Raw genomic sequence first — 17,756 nt, 5'->3', positions numbered from 1 at the left:
AGGAGATCAAAGAGAAAAGTTTGTGTTTTAGCGCCAAAATTCAACGATTCGCCACGAATCTCTGCAGGAGGTCTTGAGCAGATCCGATGCTCCTCCAAATCATCTAGAAGGGTTAAATTAACGTTTTCAGCTGCTGGAAGACGTGTCATATTTATGGCATCAAGACAAAAATGTTTCATTCGAATCACGAAACAAAACGACTAAACCTTAAAGAGCAAGTCACCCCCAAATCAGCTTTTTTCCCTGATAAACTGTATAAATGAGTGTCTAATCGTGCTGCAGACACGTGTAGTCAATAGTTTAGCACTTTAGTGCATTTTAGTTAAAATTTAAATATTCTGCCTAAAACTCAGTGTCGTGCCGTTATCAGGTAAAAACTCTGCACTGCATTTGAATTTAAATCTGCCATCGCAATTGGCTAAGAGGTATGCTATGATGTAAACTGGTACATTATGACATCACAATGCCGTTGTGAGCCTGTGTGTGTGTGTGTATTTGTTAGTGGCTCCGCCCTCTCGGTCTGCTAGGCAACATCATTTGTTGCATTTTTTAAACATGAAGAGGGAGTGAAGTAAGTTTCTTGTAGGGGGTGACTTGCTCTTTAAAAACACACAGAAAAGGCTGTAATTATTCATGGGAACTCAACGTTTAGCTTCACAAACTCTGAATGAAAACGAGCTTCTTTGACTAAATTTGCTGAAACAAAAAAAAACATCTGAAAACTAAAAGGACAGAAGTGGATCAGCTGATTCCAGCGATGACTTGTTCTAAACGTCCTGCTTCGGCGGCTTGGATCGGGAATTCTGGTGAGTTTTGGTTGGAACTGATTTACACGACTGGAACAGGAACGTCTGGGCCCGGCTTGGTTCTCCATCTTCAGGTTCAGTAGCTGAAAGGAAACAGAAACCAGGTGAGTCACAGAAGGATCCAGAAACAGGAGTTTCCTCTGCTTTGTCTGCTCTGATGAGTTTGTAGACGGGATTTATCTACATTCTGCTGAAGAAGGTCTTCAAACCTGTCGACTCAGCACATCCATTAGATCAGGGTGTGGCAAAGTGTGGCTCGTGGGCCACTTGTGGCCCTCGGACGCGGTTTGAGGACGGTAGACTTTTGTCCTTCAGCAGGATGTTGCTGCCGGGTAGGGATGAGCGAGTACGCCACTATCTGTATCTGTATCTGTACACAGAGTGGGCGTGGCCTAACCCGGAAGTGGGTGTAGTTTAACTGGAAGTGGGTGTGGTTTACATGAATAGAGAAGAGTTTGGAAATGAAGCAACGCTTTCGAGACAGAGGCTGCTCTAACCAGTGTACTGAGGAAGCATGTCTCTGCACTATCCAAACCCAGATCTGAACTTCTGAAAAAAAGTACTAACAAAGAAAAACACCACTCTGTAACATGTATCACTACCTTTACTCCCCATGAATATACAATTAAGCGAACTATTCTAAAACATTGGCACATTTTGGCTGGAGATCCAGCACTGAAAGGGGCTTTTCAACATCCACCCCTGTTTGTCTACAAAAGGGGTCCCAGTCTACGGGACAAAGTAGTGAAAGCCAATATTTTGCCACCTCCAAAGCAGTCACCTCTCGCTCCTCTGCAGCTAGGAAACTATCCCTGTGGAAACTGTGCTCAGTGCCACAATACTGTTAAAACATCTGAGTTTCGGCATACGAGAACAGGAAAAAGATTCTTGATTAAGGGCGTAATAACTTGCAATTCAAAGAATGTCATTTATTTGTTAAAATGCCCCTGCGACAAAATCTATATTGTAAAAACAACAAGGCCGCTCAAACAGAGGATCAGTGAACACAAGAGTTCAATTAGGAGAAAAGACTTGACCTATCCAGCAGCACGCCATTTCAGTGACTTTCCACACCCCGTGTCTTCACTCAGGTTCCAGGGGATTGAACATATTTCACTACATAGAGGAGGTGATATAGATTAAAAAAAACTCTGCCAAAGGGAACTGTTGTGGATTTACACGTTGAATGCACTTCAACCACTAGGTTTAAATGAGGACTTTGAGGTGTCTGTGTTTCTTTAAAGATAGCATACACTGCTGTGTTTTTGTACTTCCTGCCTTGCTGTATGACGGCTTTTTTAGCTTGATGTTTGCAGTTTACAAACCTCTCACTTCCCGAGCTGATTGAGTGTTTTTAATATTGAGTGGAAAGTTTTCATTGTCTGAGACTACATTTCCCATGATACTTTGCTAGATTCAGCCACACAGGTGTTTTAAATCAAATGACCTGTTTAACTAAGGACTGTTTAGTGTGAACCTCCACGATTCCTGAAGAAGGTCTCTGACCGAAAGCTTGACCGATAAACTCCTACATCGCAGATTGAAGTGTGCGGATTCTCATTTTGTTTATAGATTAACGGTAAAAGTTCTTTTTAATCCAGTCTTTCATTATTTTTATTTTTATTTGAACACATTTTCTTCATATATTCCAGTCAGCTGAGTCTTTTTTACAGGTAACAAAAACATTTAATTAGAACTCAAGACAGCTGGTTCAGACTAGAGGCCGTCTGATTTAGATTTGTGAAATACCGATACCGGCGTAGGGGTCGAAGTCAGTCGATGACCGATATGTGCTTCTGATTTCATGGTCGATATCCAGATGTTTTCTGCCTTATTTTCATGCTAAAATATCATTACTACCATTTCTGAAGCTGAATCAGTTTATGAACACTGAATTTAACCAGACTCTTGGCTCCATTAACATGTCTGAAGTTCAGATAAACGTAATCTCTGTGATCGTTTAACCAGGCTAACCGACTCAAACAGAACAGCAGAACGTCTTTTACCCGGTCAGGCTGCAGCCGGAGACGTGTGCGGCGTTTCCCGTGTACTGAACGTCGCACCGAGCGATGTTATTGTTGAAGTTGGACTCTGGGACCTGCTGCCTGGGATTTACAGTCACCTGTTGGGAAAACCGGGAAAAGGAGTCATCATCACGATGGAGCTGGAGCTCACACATGGGAGGTAAAATCTGACAGAAGCTTTATTTCTAAATAAAACCTGATCTGCATGTTAAAAAATCCCTTAACAAAAAAAAAAATCATCTTTAAATTGGACGTATGTCCATGAAAAAGGAAGTTTTATTAGTATTCAACATTAATCCTTGAATGCTTGTAGTAACACTTTCCATTATTATTAGGTTCAGTTGTGTTATAACTCTCATTCTCTCACATGAACAAAAATAGTATAAAAATAAAACTTTTCATTGTTTTTTTCTGCAGAGAATTTAAAAGGATAAAAGCAGCTTCAGGGTAGATGAATGGATGCATGCATAGATGGAGGGATGGATGATGGATGGATGATGAATGGTTGATGAATGGATGATGGCTGGCTGGATTAAGGATAGATGATGATGGATGGAGGGATGGATAGATTAAGGATGGATGGATGGATGATGGAGGGATGGATGATGGATTAATGGTGGATGATGGATGGAGGGATGGATAGATTAAGGATGGATGGATGGATGATGGAGGGATGGATGATAGATGAAGGATGGATGATGGATGGATGGATGGATGGATAGATGAAGGATGGATGGATGGATAGATGAAGGATGGATGGATGGATTAAGAATGGATGGATAGATGGATGGATGAAGGATGGATGATGGATGGATGGATGGATGGATGGATAGATGAAGGATGGATGATGGATGGATGGATGAATAGATTAAGGATGAATGGATAGATGAAGGATGGATGATGGATGGAGGGATGGATGGATGGATAGATGAAGGATGGATGGATAGATGAAGGATGGATGGATAGATGAAGGATGGATGATGGATGGAGGGATGGATGGATGAATAGATTAAGGATGGATGAATAGATGAAGGATGGACGATGAATGGATAGATGAAGGATGGATGGCACGATTAAGGATGGATAGCTGAATGGATGGATGAAGGATGGTTGATGAATGGATGATGGCTGGCTGGATTAAGGATGGATGATGGATGGAGGGATGGATGAGGGATGGAGGGATGGATGGATGGATGGATAGATGAAGGATGGATGGAGGGATGGATGGATGGATAGATGAAGGATGGATGATGGATGGATGGATGAATAGATTAAGGATGAATGGATAGATGAAGGATGGATGATGGATGGAGGGATGGATGGATGGATAGATGAAGGATGGATGGATAGATGAAGGATGGATGGATAGATGAAGGATGGATGATGGATGGAGGGATGGATGGATGAATAGATTAAGGATGGATGAATAGATGAAGGATGGACGATGAATGGATAGATGAAGGATGGATGGATGGCACGATTAAGGATGGATAGCTGAATGGATGGATGAAGGATGGTTGATGAATGGATGATGGCTGGCTGGATTAAGGATGGATGATGGATGGAGGGATGGATGAGGGATGGAGGGATGGATGGATGGATGGATAGATGAAGGATGGATGGAGGGATGGATGGATGGATAGATGAAGGATGGATGATGGATGGAGGGATGGAGGGATGGAGGGATGGATGGATAAAGGATGGATGATGGATGGCGGGATGGATGGATGGATGGATAGATGATGGATGGATAGATGAAGGATGGATGATGGATGGAGGGATGGATAGATGTAGGATGGATGATGGATGGAGGGATGGATGGATGGATGGATAGATGTAGGATGGATGATGGATGGAGGGATGGATGGATGGATGGATAGATGAAGGATGGATGATGGATGGATAGATGAAGGATGGATGGATGGATAGATGTAGGATGGATGGAGGGATGGAGGGATGGATGGATGGATAGATGAAGGATAGATGAAGGATGGATGGAGGGATGGAGGGATGGATGGATAAAGGATGGATGATGGATGGAGGGATGGATAGATGAAGGATAGATGAAGGATGGATGGATGGAGGGATGGATGGATGGATAGATTAAGGATGGATGGATGGATAGATGGATGATGGATGGAGGGATGGATGGATGGATAGATGAAGGATGGATGGATGGATAGATGAATGATGGATGATGGATGGAGGGATGGATGGATGGATAGATTAAGGATGGATGGATGGATAGATGAAGGAAGGATGAAGGATGGATGAATGAATGTGTTCTGTTGAACCCTCCGATTCTGCTCTTCTGACACAAACTGAATCAAATCTCCTGATGTTCTCCATCCTGCTGGAGCAGCTTCATCCTCAGACCAGCAGCTTCTCATCTTTCAGGACGATGAATCTAAAACATCTGAACCGGTCCCTGAACCAATCAGGTCTTCTGACCGATGGATTACCAGGAGAGCCCGGAACCTGACTGACCCAGAAGGCTGTGTGTGGTCATGAATCATGAAGATAGGACTCTGAGACCTTTCAGGTCAGACCTTCAGGATGTATTTTCCCGGCGTGACGTCGGTGATGTCGATCCACTGACAGTCGATGTCGGCGTTGTAGGTGTCGTAGCATCCGGGACTCAAACCCTGAACACAAAAACAACGAATCAAACAATCGACTATTGATCAATTCATGCCTGGTTTCCTTTCTGAAACCGTCATTTACTAAAAGTTAAAGAGGACTTTTACTTTCCTTTTCCTTCATTTAACATTTTTATTTTACTATTTTTAAGTTTTTCAAATATATTTAATTTATCAACTCTTTCTAGTTTTTAAAAACGTCACTGAGGCTTAAAGCCTGTTAAACAAGCTGCTTCCTTCAGGAAGAGGAGATCATTTTTACATGAATATTTGTCTTCGTGCATCTAAAACAGAGTGAATGGATGAATGTTTCACAGGTGTAAAGCTCTTTGGAGTCCTCTGATTTTGTGTGTGTGTGTGTGCGCGCGTGTATACCTGAGTGTGTGAGGTACAGGCGAAGCGGCGGTAGTATCCTGGGTCACAGGAAGTGTCCTCCAGACAGAAACTGGCTTTGTGACCTTCAGCGACTTGACTCTGAGTCCGAGCGTCCAGCAGCTCATAAAGACTGAACTCATCCATGCTGTGGAAGTGACTGAACACACACACACACACACACACACACACACACACACACACACACACACACACACACACACACACACACACACACACACACACACACACACACACACACACACACACACGCACACACGCACACACACACACACACACACACACACACACACACACACACACACACACACACACACACACACACACACACACACAACCCTAATACACACGTTTCTAACACACAACCAGTGGTTCTCACACTCATCAACCTCCAAATAAAAAGTCTGAGACTCGTGACCCAAACAGCTGAAGTTCAAAGGTAACAACGACCTACTGAGAACCTCATTAATAAAATAATCACAGGTTTAAAATATTCTAGGAAACATTAAAATTCTAGCAAAATAACAGATATTAAGCAGAAACGGAGCATTTTAAAGCTCCCATCAGCCTCCGTTACCCGAGGTGTGCCTCAGGGCTCTGTCTTCGGGACCTTTGATTGTCAGAGAAAAAAGGTTGTTCATCCAGAAAAACTGGAAACAAAAATTTTCCAGTGAAAGAAAAATGTCTAAATTTAATTTACCTCAGAAAGTTGACTTCCATCATTTCATCTCTAATCTTCTGATTTTAAATATTATTCATTAAAATTGATGCTTACTTTCATTTTTTAAGTTTATAATAAACAAAAAATGTATGAAAAACTTTTTTGAAATTTTTTTGCTACATTATTATGACTTCTTAACGACTACCGTGTTTCCATCGGTGATGTTTTGAAACTGCAGATGTTTTTGGAGAGGCCCTGGTGTAGGACACCTACTTGTGACAGCTGTGCCATTCCCAGGCATATCGGGGTTTACTGGGCAGGAAGTCGGCCGTTCCCTGGTTCTTCACCCTCTGAGTGAACCTCAACAGAACCCTGGTTTCGTAATCCTGAGCGTACCGGGCCGTGCTGCAGCAGGAGACCAGAGGAGAGTCAAACTTCTGATGGTGGGATTAACCTACAGCAGATGTGAGGAGATCCTTACGACGCCAGGCAGTTCTCCTCGGCAGCACAGCGCAGGTTGTACATGGGCGTCCGTTGGACATAGGAAGCGATCTGGATGTAGTACGGATCGGGAACCAGATCAGGGAGACCTGCAGGCAGAACAGAACCCGCTCACATAAAAGAGGAAACAATTAAAACTTATCCAGGTGTTTAATAATCAGATGAATCCAGATGATGCTTGGTCATGTGCATCACGTGGAGGAGGTGTTTCAGGCTACACAGTTTGTTCCTCCCATTTCTCCATTTGAACCAAATTAATTCAAATTTTGTCTGGTTCTTGTTGATTTGGAACTTCAGGGGTTGAAGGAGAGCAAAAAATGGTAAAGGACCTGCATTTGATATAGCGCCTTCTAGAGTCCTGGAACCCCCCAAGGTGCTTTACAACACAGTCATTCACCCATTCACACACACATTCACACGCTGGTGGTGATGAGCTACGGTGTAGCCACAGCTGCCCTGGGGCGCACTGACTGAGGCGAGGCTGCTGAGCACAGGCGTCACCGGTCCCTCCGACCACCACCAGCAGGCAAGTCGGGTTAAGTGTCTTGCCCAAGGACACGACGACAGCGACAGACTGAGTGGGGTTCGAACCTGCAACCTTCCGATTACGGGGCGAGCACTTAACTGCTGTGCCACCATCGCCCCCAAAACAGATGTCTGACCAGCAGAGGGCGCTCTACATCAAAATGCCAGCCGCGCCCCCTCACTCTCCTCTTCTGTGTTTCATTATAATCTAAAAAATGTAAAATGATGGATGTCTTCATTCGTCAGTTACCAACTGATCCACGGATGAAGTTCAGTTCAAATAGTTAAAAAGTTAAAGTCCCACTAGTCGGCACGCACTGGTGTGTGTGAAATGCGTTCTCCGCATTCGACCCATGTCCTGGGGGGAGCGATGAGCTGCAGCGGCGGCCGCTGTGGCTTAAACCATTTGGTGGTTTAACCCGCCAATCCAACCCCTTAATGCTGAGTGAAGCAAGGAGGCGTCTCCCAGTCCCAGGATGGACACTCATACCACTGAGCTGGGCAAAGAGGGGAAGGAACTCAATATGGCTGCCTTCAGACAAGCTTTGAATTGTTTTACCCATTTGTTATTTATTCCCTCTTTGGTTTTTTCTGGAAAAAAGAAAAACCGACAAGCCCCCAGCCGGCTGACAAGGAAATCTGTTGTGACGTAACCATTAGACAGTTTTTGACCAGTTTACTGTAGAATTCTTACATATTGTTCCTTTAAAGATTTTTGGTCTTGTTTTGAAAAGTTCCCCCTGGAGACTTCTTCCTAAATGTGTCACATTTAGGAGGGTAGGACCTAAATTGCAGAACCCAGGACGACACGAGGCAGGAGTGGATATGTAAAGTAAAAATCCTTTATTTTGAGGAAGAACAAAAATAAATCCAAATGGCAGGGAGCCAAAATCCAAAAATCCAGGGAGTCAAAAAAACACCAGAGGAACGAGCAGACTGACAGAACAAATAACGCTGACAAACAACAATGGACCGACAAGAACAATGAGACAAGGAGGGCTTATATAGACAGGGAGGAGCAATTCGGGAAACAGGAAGCAGGTGTGTGGAGTGAGGCTGGAGGGAGGGCAGGTGACAGCAATTATCTGGATGGGGAAGAGAACCAGTGGAGAGATGATAAACCTAACACTATCTAAAACACAAAACTAAACCTAAAGACTAAGGGAAGAACTCACACAAACACATACACATACTGACACACACAAACTATGAACTGGGGAACAAGAGGCTGTGGCTATAACTTGACACACAACAGAGATGCAGACAAAGGACATATGAGGGCGCTAAGAGAACACAAAAGGGAATCCAGAGAGGGATGGAGAAACATTAGGAGACACATGGGGAAAGACGCAGACAAAGGACACATGAGGGTGCCATGAAACACAAAAGGAGAACCTGGAGTGGGAACTGGAGGGGCTGGGTAACAAAGGGACACAGAACATGACAAAATGAGTTACAGAGTTAGTGGATGTAAAGCTCTAATTCATCTTAAAGCTGCAATGGCAAATCTACAGAAAAGACTGGCTTTTAAACACAAACACAGTCATGTAATAGTCAGTCCTCTGTCGGCTATCGGCCTTCGGCCATGGGGTCGTGCACCATTTGAGAAGCAGAGACAGCCGGCTGCTACCACTTCAACTTTAGGACAAACTACCAGAGTCCCGAAAAGAAAAGCACCAAATGAAGTCGCGGACAAGAAAAGATGTTCGGACCTAGATAATGGCAACAGATGTTTGACACCATCTTGTTTCCTCTGGCATTGCGAGTTTCTGGTTCTGGCATAAGCGTCTCGGGGAAGACACCTGAGGAGGGGGGTGAATGTTCCATGACCATGTTTGCGTTTTAAACCTAGCTTGTTCTGTAGATTTGTTACAACAACTTTGAGCTAATTTGTTCTGCGTGTCTTAGGGCTGCACGATATTAGGAAAACCTGCGATATCCGATAACAGTGCTTAGTATTGCGATATCGATATTACTCACGATAAATGAACAAATACTAAAGTATGCAGTGTTGATGTCGTCTGGCGTGTGACGTCTGCTCTGGGTTCAAAGCAAACAAAAACTAATGCATGAATTCCATTACAACATAACATTTTTATTGCAAAAATATGCAGCTGCACCTGCTACTGTATTAGCAGCTGCACCTGCTACTGCATTAGCAGCTGCTAATACAGTAGCATGTGCACTAGCAGCTGCACATGCTACTGTATTAGCAGCAGCACCCGCTACTGTATTAGCAGCTGCACCTGCTACTGCATTAGCAGCTGCACCTGCTACTGTATTAGCAGCTGCACCTGCTACTGTATTAGCAGCTGCACATGCTACTGTATTAGCAGCAGCACCCGCTACTGTATTAGCAGCTGCACCTGCTACTGTATTAGCAGCTGCTACTGCATTAGCAGCTGCTGAGCAGCCACACCTGCTACTGTATTAGCAGCTGCACCTGCTACTGTAGCACCTGCTACTGCATTAGCAGCTGCTAATACAGTAGCAGGTGCACCTGCAACTGTATTAGCAGCCGCACCTGCTACTGTATTAGCAGCTGCACCTGCTACTGTATTAGCAGCTGCACCTGCTACTGTATTAGCAGCAAAACAACAAACTGCATGCATGCAGTTTCTCAGTGACTTTAAAACATCACCTCCACCATAAAACTTTTCCTGATGCTCCAAATACAGAAAAACATCCCTTACCAGGGTTTTTTGAATAAATAAAAATATCTGAAAATAAGTTTAAATGTTAAATAATAGTTAACATCACTTAAATGCAACTTAAATGGTACCGGAGCCGATGAAACAGCGTCACAGCACGACAACCCAGTCTTTGGAACGTCTCCAGGTAAAAGCGACAGGTGTTTCACAGCATCAAAAAGGGACCCTCCTTGGGTCAGCGGGTCCAGCTTTTATTCTGAAGGCACCGTTGTTGGTTGATAACAACGGCAGGTTTCCCAGCTTGGTAGTTCTTAGCTTAAAAAGAAGAGTATGGATGGCCTTTCCATACTCCACTTAGCATGCGGTGAACTTCAGGGGATCTTGAGATCTTGTTGAATACCGAACTTGAATATGGTGTTGGAACAGTTTTATTAATCTGGATGTTTATGATTCTGGACGAATCAAAGCTGACAGATTAAATAAACACCACAGAGACTCGCCACGCTTCAGACGGGGAAGGTTCTGATTGGATCAGCAACAGCAATGTGTCATGTGATTATTTACCTTAATGTATCAGCGTGTCTAGTGACTAGAACAAGTCATTTACTCATTAAAACATATTAATCATAATATTGTGATTTCACAGATCGGTCACATGGTTATCATTGACTAACAGTTGTTTTGATTAGCTTTATTGATAATAGAGTTCTTTGGCTTTTAATAAAAGAAAAGAAATGAGTCTTCATCTTCTGTCTTCATTGCTGGAACGTACACAGTTTAGAAGTGAATGCATGACCTTGAGGCTGTTTCATGCACTCTGGCACTGTGTCAAAGTGGAACAGTGGTTAGAGGCTAATAACCCTGAGAAATGGCTCCTTCATCCCGTTACAATGGTGAAGGACTTCATTTGTAAAATAGTTTTCAACAAACTCCAAAGCACTTTATAGGGAGCCTAAGTCTCCTCCCTTTCCGGTCGGCTCACGGGTTCCCGGAAGAACAAAACAACAAATGCAAGTCAACGAGGCTAAAAACGCTATTTTCTAACCCGCTTAAGCCTGATTCATGCTTCTCCGTCAGCTCCAAAAGGGAGAGACACGCATGCACGGATGGAGATGTTTTACCCTCATGCTTCTCCGTCTCATGGGGAGTGTTGCAAAGCAATTGCCCGGCAGGACAGCAGAGGGCGTAGCGCTGTTTTGTGGTATCCTGTCATGTATCCGGTCCAAGATAGTGTGTTTATATTGTGTTTTTTTTTGTATATAAGAGACTTTTTAACACAGACAAATTTGTCTCTCATCCTCCTCCACCTCTTCATGCGCTCGCCACCTCTAAACCCACATTTCCTGTAATTTCCGTCCACAAATAAAACGCTTGCTGCGCATCTTTTCACTCCTCCAGTCACGGGGAATTAAACATTCATATTTTTAGTTTTTTCGCGAGGTATTTTTCAAGCTGCTCCGTGTCTGCCGCTAGTTATCCTCGGCTCTCTTTATGTTTTTGAGGGCGCAACGGCGGCCAGTGTTGGGAGTAACGCGGTACAAAAGTAATTAATTACTGTAATGCATTACTTTTTGCTGTAATGTGGTAATGTAAGGCATTACAGGGAAAGAAAATGGTAATATTTACTCGGTACAAGTGTCAGTAACGCGGTAATTACAATGCATTTTTAAACCCAGAATCAAGATGTGGGTTTCCTAAAAATTCAAATAGCGGGAAGCCTGAAAAAAGATCCAGTATCCACATATATGACGTCATTTATGGACTCAGCTTTGCGGGCATTCTATGAGCAGAGAGGGCGCAGTGGTAACGTCTCAAATCCTCCAGCTGTGTCCTGCACGCGGCCGCAGTTATATTCACTAAATCGCTCCACCACAACAAAGTCATTCTTTTGTGATCGTTTATATCCGCCCATATTCTCTGGTACTTCATGTACTTTTCAGCTGAGTTCATAATCTGTGCCTCGGTGATTTCAACTCATTGCTGCTGGAGCGCAGCGCATATTAAGCTTTTTTTTGTGTGTGTGTTCGGTAGATCCCTTTGGCTGATTAGTTAGGAAATCTAGGAAACAGATTTTCTGGAAGATGGAGAAAACATGCAGCATGCTGCCACACCCTTTCCTGTCTCCCCATTTGGTTCAGCCTGTGTCCCTGTTGATTGCTCCCACCTGCCTCTCGTTTCCCAATCACCTAAGCACCCAGCCCTCCTGTATTTAAACCCCTCCAGTTCTTTGTCTCTTGTTGCCTCATTGTTTCCATGTCCTGCGTGCGTTAATCATTAAAACCCTTTAAGTTGCACAGTTTGTCTGCCAGTCTGTCTGACAATTTTCTAGGGGTGCCCTTGAAGGAAGAATTTGAAGTTCGCTAAACCTACAGCCATTTTCCCCTCCGTTTTCTCCGATGCGTATTTGTAGTCCTGGACTTATTTTCACACAAAACCTATAACAACATTTCCGCCCCGTTAGAAAAGAAGTGAGCTCCAGCTCTGATGGAGAGAAGCTCCTGGCGCTCTGAATCGTTCCATTTGACCATCTCAGCTGATTCTGTTCGCAAAAGCGAGACATTCTGCCCGTGTTTATGTTTAAATTCAATAAATAAGTGTTGGCAGGAACTTGGTGGTAATCCCACCTGTGATCATGACATCACCCTCTGTTGCACCAAGGCGTAATCTTGATTCAGTTTTGCTCCCAAGTGTGGCACAAAAGCCTCTAAAGTATCGCATCACCACGGCGCTTTCATAAGACACACCAAGGCGTGAAAGCAGCTTTTGAAATTAATATCTGATTTTGGTTTTTGAACACCACCCAAAGGTCCCCCCTGCCCCCCTTCTGCAGGCCCCACTTACCTTTCTGGACACGGCCCTGGAGGAAAACTCCTGGTCTTATGGATTAATGTTTGTATTTATGAACCTAAATAGTTTAATTTGAGCGTGCGGCTTTGGAACCTGACTGATCGCCACAAAGAGAAGGAATTTTGGGGGATGAAACCCAGAATAACCATTCAGATTAAACAGAATTATTAATTTTCTAGGTGATCAAAGACGCAGAGAAGTGGTGACCTTTACAGATGTGCGCCCTGAAACATCTGTCTTCCTTTAGCTTGGCACAAAGAGCTGACTGGGCTGCAGGAGTAACGAGCCAATAAAATCTGGGATTTTTATCACCCAGAAATTCAGAAGCTTTAACAGCTTAATGAGGAAAATTATATGAATAATTAACGAGCTTTGCAGCCGCCGTGGTTTGTCTCTCATGGGCACCTGTAGATACCGGGTTTTCGTTCCTCCTACCCTACCGTTCTGGTGGTACCGGGTTCCGTATCCGTGCCGGGCTGGAGTCCGAGGTCTCGGTCGGTAGTAGGTGTCAAAGTAGTTGTAGTACGGGTCGTCGTAGCCGTGCAGCTTGTACGGATTATACGGGTCATCTCCGACCATCATGTCCTCCCGGTTTACCGGAGCAGACTCCTGGTCACTGGGCTGCTCCCCCCGCGGCTGCTGTCGCGCCATGGCGCGTAATTGCGCGGATCCGCTGGCAGCGGGGACTCTCGGGGATCCCCGGGCCGTGACGGCCGTGTCGTTGGAGCTGCTGAGGACGAGCACGGGGTTACTGGGGCGGGAAGCCGGCGTTTGCCTCCTCCTGGATGGTCTGTACTGGGACCCCTGGCTCAGGATGCTGAAGACCTGCCCGTTGTGTTGCCATGTCAACCCCCGGCGGAGCGCATCGGAGCCCGCGGCCTCCTGAGCGCACGACGGATCCAGGAAGCATCCGAGGAAACAAACATGAGCAAAACACAGCAGCAAGCGTCCAAAGCAGAGCTGCTTCATGGTTCCAGTAAATAAGAGCTGCTGCTGTGAGGAGCTGGAGGAGAAGTTGCTCCTGCATCAGGAGGGAGGAGTGAGGAGCTCCAGCAGGAGTCACGTTCCCAACACATCAGGGGATTAGAGGCCATAATCATAGCGACGTCAGGGAGACTTCAAAAAGTTAATAAAAGTCAATCATTTGGCTTTTTGAAAATGTAAGAGTCACAATGGTGAAACGTGACGTCATAACTCCGAGATACAAAACTCAATAAAAGGAAAACACGACATAAAAATTCAGACTTATGAAGTTTTATAGTATGAGAGAAACTCATAATTGTGGCTTTTTGCATCTCTAAACTTCAAAGATCATAATTTAAAACGTGACCTCTTAACTCTTGTGGCGTGAGCGGGCTTCCGTAGGTATGGAGTCATTTATAACTCTTCTTAAAACAGGAATTTTAGGTTCATTACCCTGCTCATTTATCTGTGTGGCGCCGAGGGCGCTTGTCAGGATGACCCTCATGCGCTCCGGAGGAAAAGTAATACTGAGGCCGCCATCGTCCAGTGCAGACCCAAGTGTATTTTATTTACATTTAACAAAATTAAAATCTAGGCAGCACAAATCCACGTCTGCCACTCCATCCATCACTCAACCCTCAACAAAAACTCCCTCCAACAAACATGGAGCTGTAACAGGTGTGACTAATTAGATTAATCCTAAAACCCAGACACAGGTGAGTACAAAAAATACAATACTCAAATCATCATCTCTAAGATCTCCTTAAATAATTACAATACAAAAATAGAAACATCCTTAATCAGTCCTAAAAACATTCAATGAAAATAAACTGCATTCCTAGAGCTATTTCACAGGTCACCCCCCCATTCCTCCTGAATGGAATGCTCCGGAACCTTCTTTAGGTGCTCCAGCTCCCCTGGGACTCTTTTAGCTGGAACACTTCCAGAAGCACAAGGGAAACAGGAAAGTACAAACATTCAATCATTTACAACTTTAAATCCTCAGTATTCATACCAGCTCTTCTTACAGGTCCAGACACTTCACCCCTTCCAAATAAACATTAAAACAATTATTGAGCCTGGTTTCATTTATCCTTCAATCCTAACCATGGACGTAATTTTTGGGGTGGGGTGGGGGGGTGGGGGGGGGAACAGGGGGGACATGTCCCCCCCACTTTTTCCAAAGTCAAGTTTTGACCCCTGCACTTTTTACCATCCAAAAACAATATTACGCTATATTAAAGTGACACTGGTTGCGCTCTAGGACCAAGCAGAAAACAACCGTTTGTGTTGAAGCCCATTTCCCATTAGAGCATACTGTAAAGACACCCCCCCCCCCGTGTCCCCCCTACTTCTAAAGTGAAAATTACGTCCATGATCCTAGCAAAAGCCGGTGTAATGGACTTGCTACGTTACAATCTGTTTAGCTGAACTTTAAAAAAAAAGCTAATGGATTTGCTGCTTAATATAAACAGTAAATGAGGTTTTCTGAGCTAATTCACCACGTTTTAGCCGAGACTTCTAAAAACCCAAGAACCTCTCTGGCCCTGACCCATTGTCTCCTCTCCACAGTCCGAGGTGTTCTGATGGAATCTAATTACAGCGTCTCTGTGGTCAGAGCTCTTCTCTAAATGTCCTTCTAAAAGGCTGAATTCGGACTCAGAACAACACATAAAGGGTTGGCGTGCAACAGGAAGCCGCGTCCAACATGAGATGTTTCATATTTACCCGTTTGGTTTTGTAGATTTATGAGAAGTAAAGCAAAAGTCTCTCTTTGGCTGCTTTAGAACATCTGATCTGTTTCATGAGACGCTTTTGTTTGGGTTTACTGGAAAACGACGACTGGGTCCTGCTGGGAGCTTTAGGACGCTTTAAAACAGCTGAAGTTCAAACTCACCAGCTGAGAGTTTCCTCTCCTGTAAAACATGAAATCTGCCACCCAGAGCGCCTCAGCGCTTTCTCTTTCCACAGATCCACGTCAGTCTGGTCAATGCTGTTATTTACATTCTTACAACCATCAATAACAGAAAAGCCTTCTTAAAAGGTGTGGGAACGTTTCCCCCCCCCCCCCCCCCAGGAAAGAACTGGAAGGAGAAACAAACATCCAGGGATAATAAAAAACAATGAGGCACCTATCATGAATTTGACTGAAGAGAAGTGTTATAAATACTCCACCGAACCTCTGACTTCTTAATTAAAACAGCAAACACAGAAAGACACCGCTGTTCATCAAAATGAGCACTGGTGTTCCTCAGGGATGTGTACTCAGTCCTTCACTCTTTACTCTGTCTCACATTTCAAATTGTAAAACAATAAATACTGCATTGAAAATATTCAATTAGACACCAGATGAAACCAATTTAAGCGACCCACTGTGGTTTAGATGTCCCACAGACGAGTTCTGCATGGTCTGCACGTCCGTGTGACGTCGACTTTTGCAAGAGATATCCAACAGTCGCCGTTCTCTGAGCGGAACTTCGTCCCCGATCATCTGGTTGCTCAGGTAAACATCGAGTCTTCTAACGCATTTTATTACCTCACCTGTTGGTTCCTGCTCAGGGTCGCTGACTGCTGCTGTCTTATCTGCTGAGGTCACTGTGTGAGAGGCGGGGTTACACCTGGACAGGTGACCAGTCCACCATTCACACCCGAAGGAATCCTAAAAAGCATCGGGACGTTTTTATGTTTGGTGTTTCTTCTCGTCAGAGAACTTGTCTCAGTTCTAAAGAGGAACTAAAGTCCAGTTTCCTTTTCCCAAACCCTTTAGGATGTGATAACTTTTGCTTTCCTTGACGTTGGATGTGCTACTACTAGTTTACCCGTTTAATTATAGATTCACTAGGATAAATACAATAAAGTTTATCTCTCACCAAATAGAATATTTACTAAGAAATCACAATGTAACCATAGAAACATTACTGTGTGTGTGTGTGTGTGTGTGTGTGCACGCGCTCTGTCTTCTCCATCCCCAGTGAGTCGTGGAGGATGGCTGCTCATACTGAGCCAGGATCCTTTGGAGGTTTCTTCCTGTTAAAAGGGAGTTTTCCTCTCCACTGTCGCTAAATGCTTGCTTAGTATGAGGATTGCATCAAGTCACTGACACTAGTCAGTGACTTGATGCAATTTGCTGGGTTCCTTATATAGGAAACATTATTTTTGATTGGTTTAATGAACTGACCTGAATTGGAATGTTTATTATGTGAAGTGCCTTGAGACGACTCTTGTCGTGATTTGGCGCTTTATAAATAAAATTTAATTGAATGTTTCTGAAAATCTTCCCGTTTCCTGATGAGGAGTCCAGCTGTTTGATGGAAACAGACATGGAGCCACATGCTGTGTCCTTCATGCGTTTTCAGCTCTAAACCAGAGAGGGTGTCCTATGATCGATCTGGAGGCAGGAGCACTAGACCCCTCTGTTTGTTTACGGATGAAACTACCTCCTCCTCATCTTCACGTTTTGCTTTCCTGACCCCTAAAAAGCCCCAAGAGCTACTTTCACTTGTTGTCCCATTGCTTTATGAGCAGAACTTGTTTCCATTCCTCTAATGACCCATTTTCTGTCTGCCCTGAAGGAACAGCTGGAGCATCTGTCAACCATCCGCCGCTTCATCATGCCACGGATCCTGTGGAGGTTTCACGACGATGATGATGAAGTCTCCAACGGACGAGGAGCTCAGAGAAGACAGAGGCACGGAGCTTCTGGGGTTCTTTGTTGTGAAATAACTCGCAAATCATCAGCTGTAGCT

General features: G+C 44.2%; 1 protein-coding gene across 1 annotated transcript; it reads right to left on the bottom strand.

Moving 5' to 3' along the window:
* Nucleotides 1-689: 689 nt before the first annotated feature.
* LOC107386123 (protein-lysine 6-oxidase) lies at nucleotides 690-14,094 on the bottom strand. The gene is made up of 7 exons (XM_015960321.3): nucleotides 13,488-14,094; nucleotides 7,005-7,113; nucleotides 6,797-6,928; nucleotides 5,845-6,001; nucleotides 5,380-5,475; nucleotides 2,813-2,928; nucleotides 690-889 (listed from the first exon to the last, which is right to left on the bottom strand). Exons 1-7 carry the CDS (start codon nucleotides 14,014-14,016, stop codon nucleotides 883-885), a joined length of 1,146 nt encoding a protein of 381 aa, XP_015815807.1. The 5' UTR covers nucleotides 14,017-14,094; the 3' UTR covers nucleotides 690-882.
* Nucleotides 14,095-17,756: the final 3,662 nt, after the last annotated feature.

This window comes from Nothobranchius furzeri, chromosome 10, assembly GCF_043380555.1.
Source record: "Nothobranchius furzeri strain GRZ-AD chromosome 10, NfurGRZ-RIMD1, whole genome shotgun sequence".
In the NCBI taxonomy this organism is placed as follows: Eukaryota; Metazoa; Chordata; class Actinopteri; order Cyprinodontiformes; family Nothobranchiidae; genus Nothobranchius; species Nothobranchius furzeri.
The sequence above is the reverse complement of the archived record's forward strand: the minus strand, read 5'-3'. Positions and strand labels throughout refer to the sequence as shown.